At 35.7% G+C, this 18,303-nt stretch overlaps 1 protein-coding gene across 1 annotated transcript; it reads left to right on the forward strand.

Annotated features, from left to right (window-relative positions):
- Window positions 1-4,163: 4,163 nt before the first annotated feature.
- LOC110935509 (probable phospholipid-transporting ATPase 4) lies at window positions 4,164-15,111 on the forward strand. The gene is made up of 11 exons (XM_022177889.2): window positions 4,164-4,367; window positions 6,529-8,366; window positions 9,085-9,195; window positions 9,585-9,861; window positions 9,953-10,041; window positions 11,119-11,203; window positions 11,955-12,164; window positions 12,625-12,750; window positions 13,160-13,258; window positions 13,432-13,623; window positions 14,203-15,111. The coding sequence occupies exons 2-11, from the start codon at window positions 6,586-6,588 to the stop codon at window positions 14,878-14,880; spliced, it is 3,648 nt and encodes a 1,215-aa protein (XP_022033581.1). The 5' UTR covers window positions 4,164-4,367; window positions 6,529-6,585; the 3' UTR covers window positions 14,881-15,111.
- Window positions 15,112-18,303: the final 3,192 nt, after the last annotated feature.

The following is an 18,303-nucleotide window of genomic DNA, read 5'->3' on the forward strand; positions in this document are numbered from 1 at the left end:
TTACCCTATTTTAGGGGTTTATTTATAAATAAAGGGGGAAGAAGTTCTTAACTTTTGGGAATCCCTCCCTCATGCATTATAATATAGTATAGATATATTATAGTTTGTTTTACATAAATGAACAATCAAACTAATTCCCCTATATATTCCCCTATATATATATATTAAAAACAGAAGGGATTGAACAGTAACAATAAATAAATATTAAAAAGATTTTTTAATCAAAATAATAAAAATAGAAATGAATGAATAATATTGGGTACCGATATCAAATTTAATAAACTGAGTGTATTTTCGGTATTCGTTCGGCACCGGTATTCATCGGGTTTTACCCTCAAATACCGGTGCCGTACTAGTACCGACCGTATAAAGCCGTACTGTACCAGGTATATTCAGTACCGGTACCCATTTTTGGGGATTTTGGTAACGGTTTTTTGGGTACCGGTTGGTACCGAGCTCATCAAATCCTGTAGCAACGTAGCAATGCAGGTAATTGCACAGTTTAGATTACTTTTCATACACACAATAAGTAAATTGTATTTCGTTTGAATGAGATTTTATATACACAACAACTTATTTTGCTTTATTTTTTGTCTTTTTACGTAATGAATGAACTGTAGCATGTAAAATTAAGTTGGATATTTAGATTATTGATGAGAAAATCGTATCAAATCCTGTAATCAAACCGGTATCGTATCAGTACCAAATTTACTATACCAAATCATTTTCGGTACCAACTTGGTACCCACCTTTTGGCGTTTTCAGAATCGTTACTTTCGGTTCGACACCGGTCTAGCACCATACCTATATTTATTGATTTTTACCTTCAAATACCATACCGTATTGTACCGAGCATTTTCGGTGCCGGTACCTAATTTCGATGATTTTCCGGATCGGTACTTTCAGTGCCGTTACAGGTACCGAGCTCATCCATATTTTAACGTGTTAGCACCGTAATAACTGTACTGAAAACAACCGAATTTCCAACGTGTAGGACGTGTGGGTCCTATTATTATACATTAGCTTATTTAAAATCGTTTTTTAGGACGGATTGACTATCCTTTTCACGACATTTTTATTTATGTTTTTATATTCGGTATCTGCTTGCCATTACTGACACGCGTTTTGCAGTCATTGGTTCTCCGCGGCAACGCGCAGGCGGAAATTTAACTAGTTTGGTTAATTTGTTTATAACTTGATGGTCACCTTTTACATTTTTATTTTAATAAGTTGTGTTCAACTTATATCGTTCTTGACTTCCTATGCATAGAATTAACAAGCATGAAGTGTTTTATAACTTGTTTCTCGATGTGGTATATTGACTAACAAGCGTTACAATATAAAGATAAAAAAGAAAGTTTAAACGAAACATCTAATTATACGATATTACCATGTTAGTTCATACTATTTACAAGATAAAAGAGTTAATTGCCCGGATGGTTCATGTGGTTTCACGTTTAGTCCCCACCTTTCGGAAATAGTAGGTATACTCCCTATGGTTTGTCATTTTGTTACTCGAATAGTCCCCTGACATTTACTAAGGGGACTATCCGAGTAACAAAATACAAACCATAGGAAACATACATGCTATTTCCAAACTAACTGACATCTACTTAGGGGACTATCCGAGTAACAAAATAACAAACTATAAGGAGCATATCTGCTATTTTCAAAAAGTAAGAACTAAAAGGTGAAAAATTGTGAAACCACATGACCATCCGGGCAATTAACTATAACATAAAACCATAATTCCCAAAGTTTGAATACCATGTTATAACGGTTGGCACATATCACATTACGACTTTTGACTTGGTTTTTGAAATTGGTGGGATGCCTCATTGTGGGGTCCACCGCACTCCCACCTACCCCACCCCCAACTCACCATGACTACACGACATAACATTAATTTAAAATGTTGTTTTAAAAGATTTTTAAAAAAGTTGCAATAAACAAGATTTCAAAATCCTAACAGTTTTTATAAATTTTTTATATCTCGATGAGATGTTAGATGTTGTAATTTTCTCCAATAGGTTTAGTTTTAATGAAATCCTTTAGTTATAATATTGTTCAAGTTCTTAGTATTTTTTTTAAAGGAGAATTTCATTAGAAACACGAACCGGCCAAAAACCAGGCCAGCAAACACTACAATGACACCACATGGTTGTAAAACAAGGTCTCCAAGGCCGAGTACTCCCCGAGTAGTCGCTACAAGGTAGGTTGCCGAGGCGACTTTCTTCAACTCTGACTAATTACTTGGAATCGATCAAATGCGGTGAACATCGGCCAAAACTGTATCTAGTAGGTCAACTCGGGCCGACTTTGACTTAAAATAAAATAAAACATAATTTCTATGTCTATCATATTAAACAAATGAATATCAATTTCACGTATTTTGTTATAAATATTAGTAAATTTATGTTATTTTACATATATTTAATTTCCGAAAACTAATTTCTTTATAATTTGGCATGTCCGAGTACTCCCCGTGTACTCTCCGCCTAGGCCGAGTACTCTCAACTCCCCGGCCGACCGACTAGGGAGCGCCTAGCGCCTTTTGCAACCATGCCTCAACCTATTACAAAACCAAAGAAAACCTAAAGTCTTGATATCGCTAGTAATCTTCTCAATCTTGAACGGCTTACCAGAGAACTTCAACTCATTCCTCGCCTTCCATATGCTCCAACACCCTAAAATCATAATGCCTTGGATCGCATCTCTCCATTGATCCGAGACACCGGCTGTGACGTGAATTTCCAGCAGATCTTTGAAGGAAAAGGCGATAATACCTGGGATCTTGCACCACGTGGCGACGAATTGCCAAACCGAGTTAGCCACCCAGCATGCTAGAAAAGAAATGATCGACTGTTTCGTCTCCGAAGTGGCGTAGCGGGCAGGAAACATCCAGAATTGGGATGTTCCTTCGTCTTAAAGCCGTACCGGTGGAGATACTGTTCAACTTCGAGTGCCAAGCAAAGATAGAGACTTTTTTCGGGATCCATTTACACCATTTATTTACTGACGCACCTGAATAGGGTCAGATGTCTCTTGGCTGTCTATATTTTTTTATACTAGGGTCAGATGTCTCTTGGCTTGATGTACGAAATTTTCGATTCGGGTCATGTCACATGATTAACGGTAACTATTGTTGCAAGCGTTAAAACATATTTTATTTTCACTTTATTTGTAAAATGCAAAATGTATAAGTTGATTTTTTTAATATGTTTAAAAACCTAGGGAATCAACGCTCAAAAAAACTGCAATTTACATCACATATAATGTAAAAAAACTTTGTTCGATTGATTCCACACCCTATACTCCAGATACGTACACACAACTAGATACAATGATCAATGAACCGTTAAGACTATGTTTTTTTTGAAAGACGTTAGTACTATGTTTTAATTTATAGAACTTTGTAAATCATATTTTAGTAATAAAACCTCAATTACTTAATCTTTATAAATAGAACTTCAATTACTTAATCTTTATAATATCTTTTAAAGAAGTAGAATTTTGAATATTCGAAATGGTATATTTATCCGATGAATACATCACAAATGTTCCTATCATTAAAACCCAACTACACGCACATGGAAATAACCATGAACCTGCCACGTTGACTTCTTAAACCCACCTTGCCAAACAAAATCTTTAAATAGAATAGATTAAATTTAAAAAAAAAGTTATATATATCTTTTTTTTTCGAACGGCTAACAAATCCTTCAAACAGGTTACTGATGAAATTCACCGTATTAGGAAACACTCGCCTCCAAACTTGGGAAAACCCTCACCTAGAACCGAAGCCCGTGAACACTCGCCCGAAGGAATGACAATGCAGTAAGGTAAAGCCCGCTCAGTTCAAGGATCGACTAGCGATCGCCGCCTACTCGTCTAGCCTCCCATCATCATCATCAGATGCCGCCAAAACTAAATGATGGGGCATGAATCGAACCTGAATCACTTGAAACACCAGATCTCTCCCTCGTTAGAAAAAAAACATTTAATTTTGCCAATTAATTAATTAATATATTAGTGCATATTAAAAACTTCTCCAAATGGCATTAACTAAAAAAAAACAAATATTTAAATAAAATTATTATTTAATTAATTAATTTCAAGAAACTAGAATTTAGGGGTAGTGCAGTCGTGTAAACATAGTGTGTAAAACAAACAAACATTCTTGATTCATTTGATTTCATACAAACACAATTCAAAAGGGGTTTTCTTTTTCTTCTTCTTCTTCTCTTGAACCCCTTTTTTCTCCTTAAATCTCACTCCAATTCCCAGCTGGCATTCTCTGATCTTATCAATTTCTCATCTGGGTCTGCTTCCATTACTGATCTCTTCAAGATTATCGTGATTTTAAGGTACCCTTTTGATCTCAACCGCTTCTTTTTGTAATTAACGATTTGGGGTTTCTAAAAATTGTATTTTATTAAATGGGTATCAAAGATTTTGAATTATTAGTTGAGTTTTTGTTGAGAATTTTGTGGATTGACTGGATTCTGCATATTCTGTTCTTGATTCTTGCTTTTCTTTAAGCGAATTTTTTTTTCTTTTTAAATTTGTCATAATTTTGTTATAGTTTTTACTGTTAATTCAGGAGTTAATTACATAGTTAGTCCCTGTGGTTTGCACAAAATAATATACTTAGGTACTAATAGTTTAAAATCACCTTCTAGGGTATTAACTTTTCATTTTGTAATATTTGGAGGTATTAACTTCTAGGGTATTAACATAGGTGATCCCTGTGGTTTGCACAAAATAACATAATTAGGTACTAATAGAATGTGATTTTAAGCCTACAAATAACGTTAATACCCCCAAACGTTATAAAATGAAAAGTTAATACCCTAGAATGTGATTTTAAACTATTAGTACCTAAGTATGTTATTTTGTGCAAACCACAGGGACTAACTATGTAATTAACTCGTTAATTCAGTTATTGGGTAAGGTTTTGAAGCCATACCTTTTTCCCTAATTTAGGTTATCATAATTATGTATTAATATTGGATTAATATGTATTTATTTGATTAAGAGTGTGGTAATTTTGAAGAAGATTGTATTAGTCTATTGGATCAATGCTTTCTGTTTATGTATGGAAATTAAATAGATTAACCTCCTTTTTGTAAAATGTATATTGTTTGTGTTGTTTGATTTAAATCTGAATAACTGACAAGATTGTGTTATTTAAACCAAGAACATGGTTATACACTAATTGTGATTTTTGAATTTGATCAAGTGAATCATGATTATAGTTGTGCTCCAGTTGTGAATTTTTTTTTTTTATTTATTTTTTTTTACATTTGATTGAAGGAATTAGTGTTTTTTTTGGGTCAAATTTGGCTTGTGTAAGTTCAAAGAAGTTTCTGTTGATTTATGTGAAATTTCATTTTATGCATATCCACAATAAAAACCCTAATTGTTGAATTAAGTTGAATATAATTTTGATTTGGGGAATTGGCCTGTAATAATCCCACCTCAGAATATTTCCCCTACGAGTCCCATCTTTCACCTATTTTTCCTACAATGGTCCCCTGTTAAAAAAAAACTTAACGGAGTTAAGCTTTTTTCCAAATTACAAACAGATTTTTTAGGGCTTTTGATCAGAACGATGATACGAGTCCATTGATGTAAAACTTACTTCGAAATGGTGCTCCAAGTGACTTGATTTTGGTTAATTGGAAATTTAAAAACCCGAATTGAAGCGCCATTTTCATCGTTTGGAGCACCGTTTCGAGGCAAGTTTTACATCAATGGACTCGTATCGTGGTTTTAATCAAAAGCCATAAAAATCTGTTTGTAATTTGGAAAAAAGCTTAACTCCGTTATGTTTTTTTTTAACGGGGGATCATTGTAGGAAAAATAGGTGAAAGGTGGGACTGGTGGGGGGAATATTATGAGGTGGGATTATTAATGGCCAATCAATAAGGTCTAGGTGGGATTATTGCAGGCCAATTTCCCTTCTGATTTTTCAGAAGCACAATTTGGTTGAATATTGTTGTATAATTTATGTTGTATGTTTTGGTTGAATATGAATCTAATAGGTTATATATTGAGTGATTCAAACAACAAACATGCTTAAACGCCGGTTTCGGAGTTTTAATATCAAAATTATTTTATAATAAATTATTTAAGTCTCAGCATTCTTTCTTTAAGATGAAAAATCCTTCTTGTATATATTGAGTTAATTACTATTTTCGTCCCTATGGTTTGTCAAAAATCACTATTTCAGTCCATTAGTTTAAAAATTGTGATTTCAGTCCCTGTGGTTTCACTTTCGTAACCATTTCAGTCTCTGCGGTTTCACATTCGTAACCATTTCAATCCGTTATTCTGTTAAGTACAGGGACTGAAATGGTTACGAGGTGGACTGAAATGGTTATGAAAGTGAAACCACATGGACTGAAATCGCAATTTTTAAACTAATGGGCTGAAATAGTGATTTTTGACAAACCACAGGGACGAAAACAGTAATTAACTCTATTGTATTTTTGTTACTTGATTAACAAAATCCTATCTACACAGGGGCAATTTTCGAAGGGATGTGCTTTTAGCAATTCTTGTGAGAAAATAATACGAAAAATGGCTCATGGGAGAATACGGGCTAAAATTAAAAGAAGTAGTTTTTACACATTTGGATGCATAAGACCACCCGTCGAGTCAACAGACGAACCTCATCAGTTTCGCGGGCCCGGTTTTTCTCGAAATGTTTGTTGTAACCAACCTCGTTTACACCAAAAGAAGCCACTCAAATACTGCAAAAACTACATATCGACCACAAAGTATAACGTAATTACTTTTTTACCAAAAGCCCTCTTCGAGCAATTCAGACGTGTGGCAAATGTGTATTTCCTCTTAGCTGCATGCCTATCATTGACACCCGTTTCACCCTTTTCGGCTTATAGCATGATTGCACCGTTAGCTTTTGTTATCGGGCTCAGTATGGCTAAAGAAGCGGTTGAAAACTGGCATCGGTTCATGCAAGACATGAAGGTAAATTTGAGGAAAGTCAGGGTTCATAACGGGGAAGGTGTGTTTTCGTTAAAACCATGGATGAATATACGTGTCGGGGATGTCGTAAAAGTGGAAAAAGATCAGTTTTTTCCCGCTGATTTATTGTTATTGTCCTCAAGCTATGAAGACGGGATTTGCTATGTCGAAACGATGAATTTAGACGGTGAGACGAATCTAAAAGTTAAAAGATCTTTAGAAACAACTTTATCTTTAGATGATGATTCCAGTTTCAAAGATTTTAGAGGAACGATTACATGTGAGGATCCGAATCCAAATCTTTATACGTTTGTTGGCAATTTGGATTACGAACGACAAGTGTTCCCACTCGATCCTAGTCAGATACTGCTTCGGGATTCGAAGCTACGAAACACTGGCCATGTTTACGGGGTGGTGATATTTTCGGGTCACGATAGTAAAGTGATGCAAAACGCTACAAAATCACCTTCGAAAAGGAGTACAATCGAGAAACAAATGGACAAAATTATTTATGTCCTTTTTACCCTTTTGGTGTTGATTTCGTTGATAAGCTCGATCGGTTTTGCCATCAAGACAAAAACGCAAATGCCAAGTTGGTGGTACTTGCGGGCGCCAGATGATGAGAATTTATACGATCCTGCAAATGCTTCACGATCGGGGTTTTATCATTTGATTACCGCTTTAATTCTTTACGGGTATTTGATACCGATCTCACTTTACGTTTCTATTGAGCTCGTGAAGGTTTTACAAGCGGTTTTTATAAATCAAGATATAAACATGTATGACGAAGAAACGGGTACTCCAGCTCAAGCCCGTACCTCGAATTTAAATGAAGAACTGGGGATGGTGGACACTATTTTATCAGATAAAACCGGGACGTTAACGTGTAATCAAATGGATTTTCTAAAGTGCTCGATTGCAGGGGTCCCGTATGGCGTACGATCTAGTGAAGTCGAGGTGGCAGCCGCCAATCAAATGGCTTTGGATCTTGAAGGGCATGGTGGACATTCCGCGAGGTCTAGTGGACAACACGGGCCGGAAATCGAGTTACAGGCATTAACGGGTTCTAAAGATAGTTTGGGATCACCGATCAAGGGTTTTAGTTTCGATGATAGTCGATTAATGAATGGGAATTGGGCCCAAGAGGCGAATCACGATGTTATATTGTTGTTTTTTAGGGTTCTTGCTCTTTGCCACACTGCGATTCCGGAGTTTAACGAAGAAACTGATAGTTATAGTTATGAGGCTGAATCGCCTGACGAAGGTGCGTTTCTTGTGGCTGCAAGAGAATTCGGGTTTGAATTTTGTAGAAGAACGCAATCGAGCATATTTGTTCGTGAGAGGAATCCTTCTTCTCAAGAATTTGTTGAAAGGTTCGGACATGCTTTTGATTATATTAATGTTGTTAGATAACTATTATAGTAGTAGGCAAAAGATCAAATACAAATAATCTTAACATACTAAACATACAAATTGAAGGAAAACTCAAAAAGACAAGGTGGCATTTTTGTAATTACCACCAACTATTAAAGTTACTATACAAATGTGAACTCAACCAAAAATACCTAAAAAACACAAATTTTTTTTTTTGTAACATTTTTTATTAAAAAATCGCTACATTTCGTTAGCAAAAAAAAAGTAGCGATTTTTTAATAAAAAATGTTAAAAAAATAAAATAAAATAATTTGTATGTTTTTTTTTTTTTTTTTTTTTTTTTTATTTTTTTAGGTTTTTTGGGGGTTTAGTTTTTAGCATTTTAGCTTGGGGGGGGGGGGTTAGGTTTTTTTAGGTATATTTGTAGAGTAACTTTGATAGTTATTGATAATTACAAAAATGCCACCTTGTCTTTTTGAGTTTTCCTTCAATTTGTATGTTTAGTATGTTAAAGATTATTTGTACAAGAACTTTACCCTATAGTAGTAACCACATTGAATGATGAGTAAATTATCGAAAAAAGAACCTAAAAGAGGATAAAAACTGTAAGTGGGTCAACATGACTCGTGTTGACCCGTTACACCCCCCCCCCCCCCCCGACCCCCCTCCTTTCCACTTTTAACTTTTTGTAACATTTGATTTGCATGTTATTTCCAGGGAGTTTAAACTTCTAAATCTTTTGGATTTTACAAGTAAAAGAAAACGGATGTCAGTTATCGTTCAGGACGAGACCGGACAAATTCTTTTATTGTGCAAAGGCGCCGACAGGTCGGTTTCTTGATTTCAATTTCAACACACACATCCACATACACACTAAATACATTTTAGAGTTAATTACTGTTTTCGTCCCTGTGGTTTGTCAAAAATCACTATTTTAGTCCATTAGTTTAAAAATTACGATTTCAGTCCCTGTGGTTTTACTTTCGTAACCATTTCAGTCCCTGTTGTTTCACTTCCGTAACTATTTCAATCCATTTATTCTGTTAGTACAGGGATTGAAATGGTTACGAGGTGGACTGAAATTGTTATGAGAGTGAAACTACAGGGACTGAAATCGCAATTTTTAAACTAATGGACTGAAATAGTGATTTTTGACAAACCACAGGGACGAAAACAGTAATTAATTTATTTATTTATTTATTTATTTATTTTTGCAGCATAATCTTTGAACGTTTAGCAAAAAATGGAAGACGGTTTGAGGAGGTTACTACAAAGCATTTAAATGATTACGGTGAAGCCGGTTTACGTACGCTTGCGCTTGCGTATAAAAAACTTGAAGAATCCGAGTACATATCATGGAACGAGGAATTTACAAAAGCAAAAACTGCCATCGGTGGTGACAGGGAGGCGATGCTTGAACGCGTTTCAGACATGATGGAAAAAGATTTGATTCTTGTTGGTGCAACGGCTGTCGAAGATAAGCTGCAACCAGGGGTATCAAATTATTCTTTTTACCATTATGTCATTAGTTTTGAACTTTTTATTATTTTGTTAGTTCTAAATAAAATTCTTTTTACGTGTATAGGTGCCTCAATGTATCGATAAATTAGCACAAGCTGGTCTTAAGATATGGGTATTAACAGGGGATAAAATGGAAACCGCAATCAACATAGGGTAACGTCTCTTGCCCTTTTTAACTTGATTATCGTGAATAAAAGTTGTTTTCGAGTATTTTTGTGTAGGATTAATTTCATAATAATGTCTCTCGCCCTTTTTAACTTGATTATCGTGAATAAATGTTGTTTTCGAAACTCTAAATATATCATATTGACCCGTTCCATAGTGAATAAAATCATATAATCTGCTTAAAATAATCTGTTGATATCGAAGGTAATAGAACAAAGGAATGGAAGGGACCGGTTTACTGAATGAATGAGTTGGAAAACGATGTTATTACTGTGAATCATCTCAATGGATAATGTTATCTTCGTTTAACACACCGCTGCAAGTAACTGATTTTATTTAGAGAAAATTACAAAAATAGCCAAGACCAGGGTTGAATTACGAAAATAGCCACCTCATGCGTCCTTGGAGTGGCGCATCATGGATTCAAATGCGCGGGATGCATCTGGAAGTCTTGGGATGCGTCTTTGAAGCGAAACCCAATAGAAAATGGACACGTGGCGGTAGACTCCTCCAAGGGGTCAGGCAGACTCTTCCAAAGGGTCAGGCAGACTCTTCCAAGGGGTCAGGCAGACTCTTCCAAGGGGTCAGGCCTGACGCCTTGGATCTCACACTCGGAGGAGTCTGCCTGACTCATTGGAGGAGTCTGCCTGACCCCTTGGAGGAGTCTGGCTGACCCCTTGGAGGAGTCTGCCGCCACGTGTCCATTTTCTATTGGGTTTCGCTCCAAAGACGCATCCCATTGTTTCCAGACGCATCCCACGCATTTGAATCCGTGATGCGCCACTCCAAGGACGCATGAGGTGGCTATTTTTGTAAGTCAACCCTGGTCTTTGGCTATTTTCGTAATTTTCTCTTTTATTTTTGCTACTATGGAACGGGTAAATATTATACTCTTTTTTAAATGGTATATATAAGATATTTAGCTTATTTATGTTTTTTTTAAATATATAGAAGTATATATATTAATATATATAGACAATAAACACTATGAAATTGGCCCTTGTGTAAAACTTTTTTTTTTTTTTTTTTAAGATTAACCATAATACCTTATCTTGGTTGGTGTAGGTTTGCATGCAGTTTACTTCGTCAGGGCATGAAGCAAATATGTATATCAACAAATGTCGACATTCTAAAACAAGATTCCAAAAAGGTACGTGTTATCGTTATTAAATTAAATTGCTGAACTGTTTGAAATAAGAAGAAGGTAAAGGATCAAATAAAAATAAAATTAACGTACGAAACGTACGCATTGGGGGAAAAGCAAAAAAGTGGCGGTGTCATTTTGGTAATTATCAGCAACTTCAAAATTACTGGGGAAAAAGCAAAAAGTGTCTTGTAGAGTAATTTTGGGAAATGTAGGGTAATTATCAAATTACTCTAGTAGAGTAATTTTGACTTCTGTAGAGTAATTTTGGAAAATGTCTTGTAGAGTAATTTTGTTAGCATTTAGTTATTGGGTTTAGCTTTATGGTTTAGTTTTTAGCTTTTAGTTGGGGGGGGGGGGGAGGGTTTAGGTTTTTTTTTTTTTTGGGGGGGGGGGGGGTTAGTGTAATTTTGAAGTTGCTGATATTTACCAAAATGCCACCGCCACTTTTTTTGACTTTCTTTCAATTCGTACGTTTATTTTATTTTTACGTGAACTTAACTCATAAGAACAAACTTTACAATTCTACTTAACTACATAGGTAGTTAAAGAAAAACCATCTTTTATGTCATTTTATATTAAGCGCAGTTAATAGTTATTATCATTTACTGACTAGACGGTAAAAAGAGTAAATTTGATATATTTAGTGTTTCAAAAGGTAAATATAATATGATGAAATTAACATAATATTTATATGGATATATACTAAATTTTGAACTTTAAGCTTAATTTCTTATTGTTATTTTATTATGATCAGGCTGTGAAGGAGAACATTGAATTGCAAATCACTAATGCAACTCAAATGATTAAGCTTGAAAAGGACCCACACGCTGCATTTGCGTTGATCATCGATGGAAAGACTTTAACTTACGCTTTAGAGGAAGATTTAAAGCACGATTTCTTGAATTTAGCGGTTGATTGTGCTTCTGTTATATGTTGTCGTGTTTCTCCTAAACAAAAAGCCATGGTAATTAAGATCATGATACATAGACGCGTCATTTTAAATTATTATTTGAGTAAACTTCCGTTTTGCTCCCTGTGGTTTGGTCACTTTAACGGTTTTGCCCCAAACCTTTAAAAATAGCCATTTTACTCCCTGATCTATGAAGCCCTTCATGATTTTACTCCCCGCCCCTAAACGTCATCCTTTTTAAACGTTAGGGTTTTAAAAGGTAATTCATTAATATGGGTTGGAAAAAGACATAATTGCCCATCAGGTGTTTTGCACGTGACAGACTTTAACGTTTAAAATGGATGACGTTTAGGGCGGGGAGTAAAATCATGAAGGGTTTCATAGATCAGGGAGTAAAATGGCTATTTTTAAAGGATTGCGGCAAAACCGTTAAAGTGACTAAACCACAGGGAGCAAAACGGAAGTTTACTCTTATTATTTTTTTCTTAGTCTCTTATTGTTGTCTTGACATTAGGTTACAAGATTGGTGAAAGAAGGCACGGGGAAAACGACTTTAGCTATTGGAGACGGTGCGAATGATGTTGGAATGATTCAAGAAGCGGATATTGGTGTCGGAATAAGCGGCGTTGAAGGAATGCAGGTCTGTGTATGATTATATGTGCTTGGTTTTTTTTTTTTTTTTTTTTTTTTTTTTTAGAGTTAGTTACTGTTTTCGTCCCTGTGGTTTGTCAAAAATCACTATTTCAGTCCATTAGTTTAAAAATTATGATTTCAGTCCCTGTGGTTTTACTTTCGTAACCATTTCAGTCCACCTTGTAACCATTTCAGTCCCTGTACTTACAGAATAAATGGATTGAAATGGTTACGCAAGTGAAACCACAGGGACTGAAATGGTTACGAAAGTGAAACCACAGGGACTGAAATCGCAATTTTTAAACTAATGGACTGAAATAGTGATTTTTGACAAACCACAGGGACGAAAACAGTAATTAACTCTTTTTTTTTTTTTTTTTGCAATTGGCTTACAAAGTTCATGATTATATGTGCAGGCTGTGATGGCTAGTGATTTTGCTATTGCGCAGTTTCGGTTTCTTGAAAGGCTTCTAGTTGTACACGGTCACTGGTGTTATAAAAGAATTGCTCAAATGGTATGTATCTACAGTTTCGGTTTCTTTGAGTGGGACCCACAGTCACATCTTTGTTTCTTTAATGCTATATAAACGGTCGCAAGAGAATGAGTTAAATGCCGAACAAAATGTGACCGTTATTTGTTAACGTATATTTATTTTTGTTTATTACTGACAACGATTCTTTGCAACAGATATGCTATTTCTTCTATAAAAACATTGCGTTTGGGCTTACGTTGTTCTACTTCGAGGCATTCACCGGCTTCTCGGGCCAATCAGTGTATGACGATTGGTATATGCTTTTATTCAACGTTGTTCTTACATCATTGCCCGTGATTGCACTTGGCGTTTTTGAACAAGACGTTTCTTCCGAGATCTGTTTACAGGTTAGCTTTTCATTCCTAAAGTACAATTAAAATGTCTCGTTAATTAGTATCCACACTTTTTATTTTTTCCCCTCAACTTTCAATAGTGACATGTACACTCCCTCAACTTTCTAAAACTTCGTAATATGTCATTTTGACCCCTTTGAGTTAATAAAGTTTTAAGTTGGTTTAACTTTATGTTCAAGTTGGTAAATTTTTTTTTTCGGAAACGAGTCAGGTCAAATATTATACGTTTTCATGCTTATAATACATACGTTTTTTTTGGAAAATGAGCTGGTTGAAATATAATATGTTTTCATGCTTTTTATATACGTTTTCGGTTGGTTTACGTTTTGACGTAAACTTTTTCGAAACAAGTCTTTTCAAATATGATACGTTTTCATTCAACGATATAAATTCGAGTTACTGTATGTTTCAACATCGCCGCAAATGAAACATTCTAAATGGGCCAATCATTTTTATAAGTTTAAATACTCAAATCATTTGTATAATGCTCGAAATTAAATTGTTAGTATCATACAAAGTTGTTGTAATAGTGTAAAAATTTTATATACTTACGCCTCTTTATAACCACTGCAGTTTCCAGCACTATATCAACAAGGACCAAAAAACCTATTTTTCGACTGGTACCGAATATTCGGGTGGATGGGAAACGGGCTGTATTGTTCGCTAATCGTCTTTTTCCTCAACATAATAATATTCTACGACCAAGCTTTTCGGGCAGGCGGGCAGACAGCCGACATGACCGTGTTGGGAACCGCGATGTTCACATGTGTCATCTACGCAGTAAACTGCCAAATCGCCCTCACGATGAGTCACTTCACTTGGATACAACACTTTCTAATCGGTTTCAGTATCATTGCATGGTACGTGTTTCTAATACTATACGGTATGATGCCTCCGGAATATTCTGGAAACGCTTTTAGAATCTTTGTGGAAGCACTTGCACCCGCCCCGTTATTCTGGTTGACCACGATTTTAGTGACGGTTGCGTGTAATCTCCCGTATTTGGCGCACATTTCTTTTCAAAGATCTTTTAGTCCGATGGATCATCATATTATTCAAGAAATTAAATATTATAAAAAAGACGTTGAGGATCGACATATGTGGACCCGCGAAAGATCAAAAGCTAGACAAGAAACGAAGATCGGGTTTACTGCACGAGTTGATGCAAAGATTAGACATTTTAAACAAATGTTGCAGAAGAAATCGTCGGTTTTGAGTCCTCGTGTTGCTTTGGCTGCAACAAGAACATAGTATTTTTTTTTAAATTTCTTTGGTCTTTTTAAAGGTGTTAATCATGCTTATAGTTAAGTGTAGGGTTGTCTGTATTTTATTTTTTTTTTAATTTTTTTTGGTGATTACTGGTTTTTTGATTTGTTCTTGTAATATGGGGAAAGTATAGGGTGACATTGGTATGTTAGAATTTTACAAGGGCTGTTTTGCAAAGTGGAAATGGCTAATATTCACATGCGTTGACTTTGACTATTTTTTTGCAATGTTTCTTCTCTTAACTATTTTGGAATTCTTTGAAGAATGTTTTGGACCTGACTATAACTGTTATAAGAGTAAACTGCATTTGCAACCCTATTTAGAAAATTCGTCAATTTAACACCACGACGTTTCATAAAAGCATCAATGTACCCCCTACTGCATAAGCAGTCCACGTCATTAAAACTTTGACTTGCCAGATAAGGAGTCCATTGTAGCAACACCTTAACTTTTTGCCACATAAGCAGTCCATGTCAGCAAAACGGATTTGAGTTAAATTTTAGTTAGTACAGGAAAATAAGTTATAAGTTAGGACTGTTGTCAGCCAATATATATAAGTTGGGATTATTTAAATCTAATTTTTTAATAGAATTTCACACACAAATCTTTTGGATCAATTGTCCCGTTTTGACCAATGTAAAGATTACCCGTAATGGCCTAACCCTTTTTCAACTTGTAACCGAATAGTTATAGCCGAGGCTACCCAACGGAATTCGCATCTTACTTTCACTATTGTCGATTATTAAAATTCGATAATAAGCCTGATATCTTATCTGAAAAGAATATTTTGTGATCTTTTTATTCATGAAGGTTTTTAAATCTCTACCTTATTTTAGATCTTGAAAATTGAAACAATTTGTGGAGATAATGTTTATTTAGTTGACATGCCTCTTTTCTTTGCTTTAGGCTTCCAATTTGATTATGTATTTGATTGTGATTAAGTTTCGCAACAACTCAATAGACTCATGATAAGTTCTATAAATAAGCAACGGATGTAGGATATCACTACACAAACACATCGATGTAATGTTGTATAGTGGTTCAGGTGGGATGTTAACAAATCTATCTTACGTCTACTCATTGGTGTTTCACCAGTGGGTAGAGCATTGTAAAATATTAGCTACAGTGTCGTCGATTATTGTTGTGTTGCCGGTTATTGCTCTTCTGGGTCTTTGGAAAATTGTTTTTTTTTTTTTGAAAATTAAACTTCATTAGCACCAACCAAAACAGACAACTATCCCCAAGACGGGGAAAGAAGCCGAAAACCAAACAAAACAATCCAGTTACGTTACATCAAACATACACCACCTATCCCAATCCACTACAACACCACTTTTAAATCTAGACTTATACCAAAGAAAACCCAAAGACTTTATATCCGCAACCAAATCCTCCACTTTAGGAACCTTGTTGTCGAACACCTTGTCATTTCTGGCACGCCATAACCTCCAACACGCGATAATTATAACCCCGTGCAAGACCACTTTCTTGATCCCGACTGCCCCACTAAGCTCATGAATATCCACTAGATCCTTTACGTGAAAAACAAAGGACCTAGGTATGTTACACCAAGCCGAAATCGCGCTCCATACCCCCGAGGAAATAACACAACCTGTAAGCACGTGCTCAATGGACTCTTCGGACGACTGCAAAATAGATTATCAAAAAAAATGTTCCTTCTAGCCAACGCCATCTTTGTAGGAAGACGATCCAAGTACGCGCGCCACATAAAAATATTACACTTGTTTGGAACCCACGAACTCCACTTGAAACCGACATGACTTTCGCTACTAACCGGACCCCTCAGCCACTTCTTGACCGAAGCAACCTCAAAGTCAGCCGACGAGCCATGATCCCAAACCCATCCGTCTTCCTTATCCTCCAAGTTAACCAAATGCAATCGATCTTCTAGCATTTGTTTATCAAGAAGCTCTTCTGCAGTAGCTGGACTTCTAGACCAATCCCAACACATCAAGCGCATACCCCCTGTTTGCTTCAACCGATCTGCAACTAAAGCCCTTTTACACTTCTCAATCGCAAATAAAGAAGGATACGTTACCTTTAATGGCTCCTGACCTAACCAGTTATCCAGCCAGAACCTGATTTGCAAGCCATTCCCAACTCTACCTCTCAAGACACCATTCAAGCCCACCCCCTCTACCTTATGTTTATTCCAAAACGAGACGCAATTTTTCCAAACACCCGGAATAGCATTATTACAAGGCGCAATCCCCCAACTCCTAGACGACCCATGGATAGACAACACAACTATTCAAGCCCACCCCCTCTACCTTATGGAAAATTGTTCACATCAGTAATTTTTACATTTGACTATTTTCTAAATATCTAAGACCCCGTTGAAAAATCGAAATTGTTTATTTTGGCACAAGTAAAAAAATAAAATATCTTAGATCACAATGGGTTGACCCTTGACTAAAACCGTCAACCATGGAAACCGTCGCACCCTGGAAGACAAAAAACCGAAGCCCATGATGCTGCCCTAATTACTCCATCGCTTTAGTTTCTTCATCACGGTGTCACCAGAGTTTTGGTTGTTGCAAGAAAGGTGGTCGAGACTCGAGAGGTTGTTGTAGCAAAGGACATCTTAAATTTAGGTGTTGGTTCACGGTAGTGGTTAATAACACCCTAAATTTACATTGTCATTAATTAAATTACAAACCAAACATGTTATGCCAATAAATCAAAGTTGCATTTCACTTTGTTTTTGCCAACCGTACACATTCCAATTTGTTTGTCAAGATTCCAATTCCTTTGACACACTCCAACGATTTATTCAAACATGTTTTGCGAACCAAGTGCTTATTTTTTTACAAAATAAAATAAATTTGCTAATAGTATAGTTTTTTGAATGAAAGGATACAAAAGGTTTTAACTTGCAGATCACATTTGGTCCATCAGGTTTTTTTACCCTCTCGACTTTCTAATACGTGTTGATATAAATTTTACTTTGTCTATGTTTCATGTTAATTGAGTCACTCGGTGTTAAAAATTCATGCTTTTGTTTACATCATTTTTCGGTTTTGGTCGTCGTTTAGTTGCTACTTAGCACGGTTTTACTCTCTTGCCCCGCAACGCTGGTAGCACAATTTTACGACCCCGCCCCGCAACGCGCGGGCTTAAGACTTGTTATATATAATTAACTATGTATCATGAGTAGTTTTGTCATTTGATTGATAGATAGAATGGTAGACCAATAAGTGGATGTCACATGACATTCACCAACTCTTATTTTTTATTTCACAGAGTGTAACTACTAGATATATATTACCTATGCACAAATTTATAACTTGTTGTCAAGCTGGTGGAGTGGTATTGTCTATTTGAATTTGATACATATAAGAAGTTTGAATCCGAGCCTGCATGACTTTTGTCTCATTTTTCTACTTC

Source organism: Helianthus annuus, chromosome 4, assembly GCF_002127325.2.
Source record: "Helianthus annuus cultivar XRQ/B chromosome 4, HanXRQr2.0-SUNRISE, whole genome shotgun sequence".
NCBI lineage: Eukaryota > Viridiplantae > Streptophyta > Magnoliopsida > Asterales > Asteraceae > Helianthus > Helianthus annuus.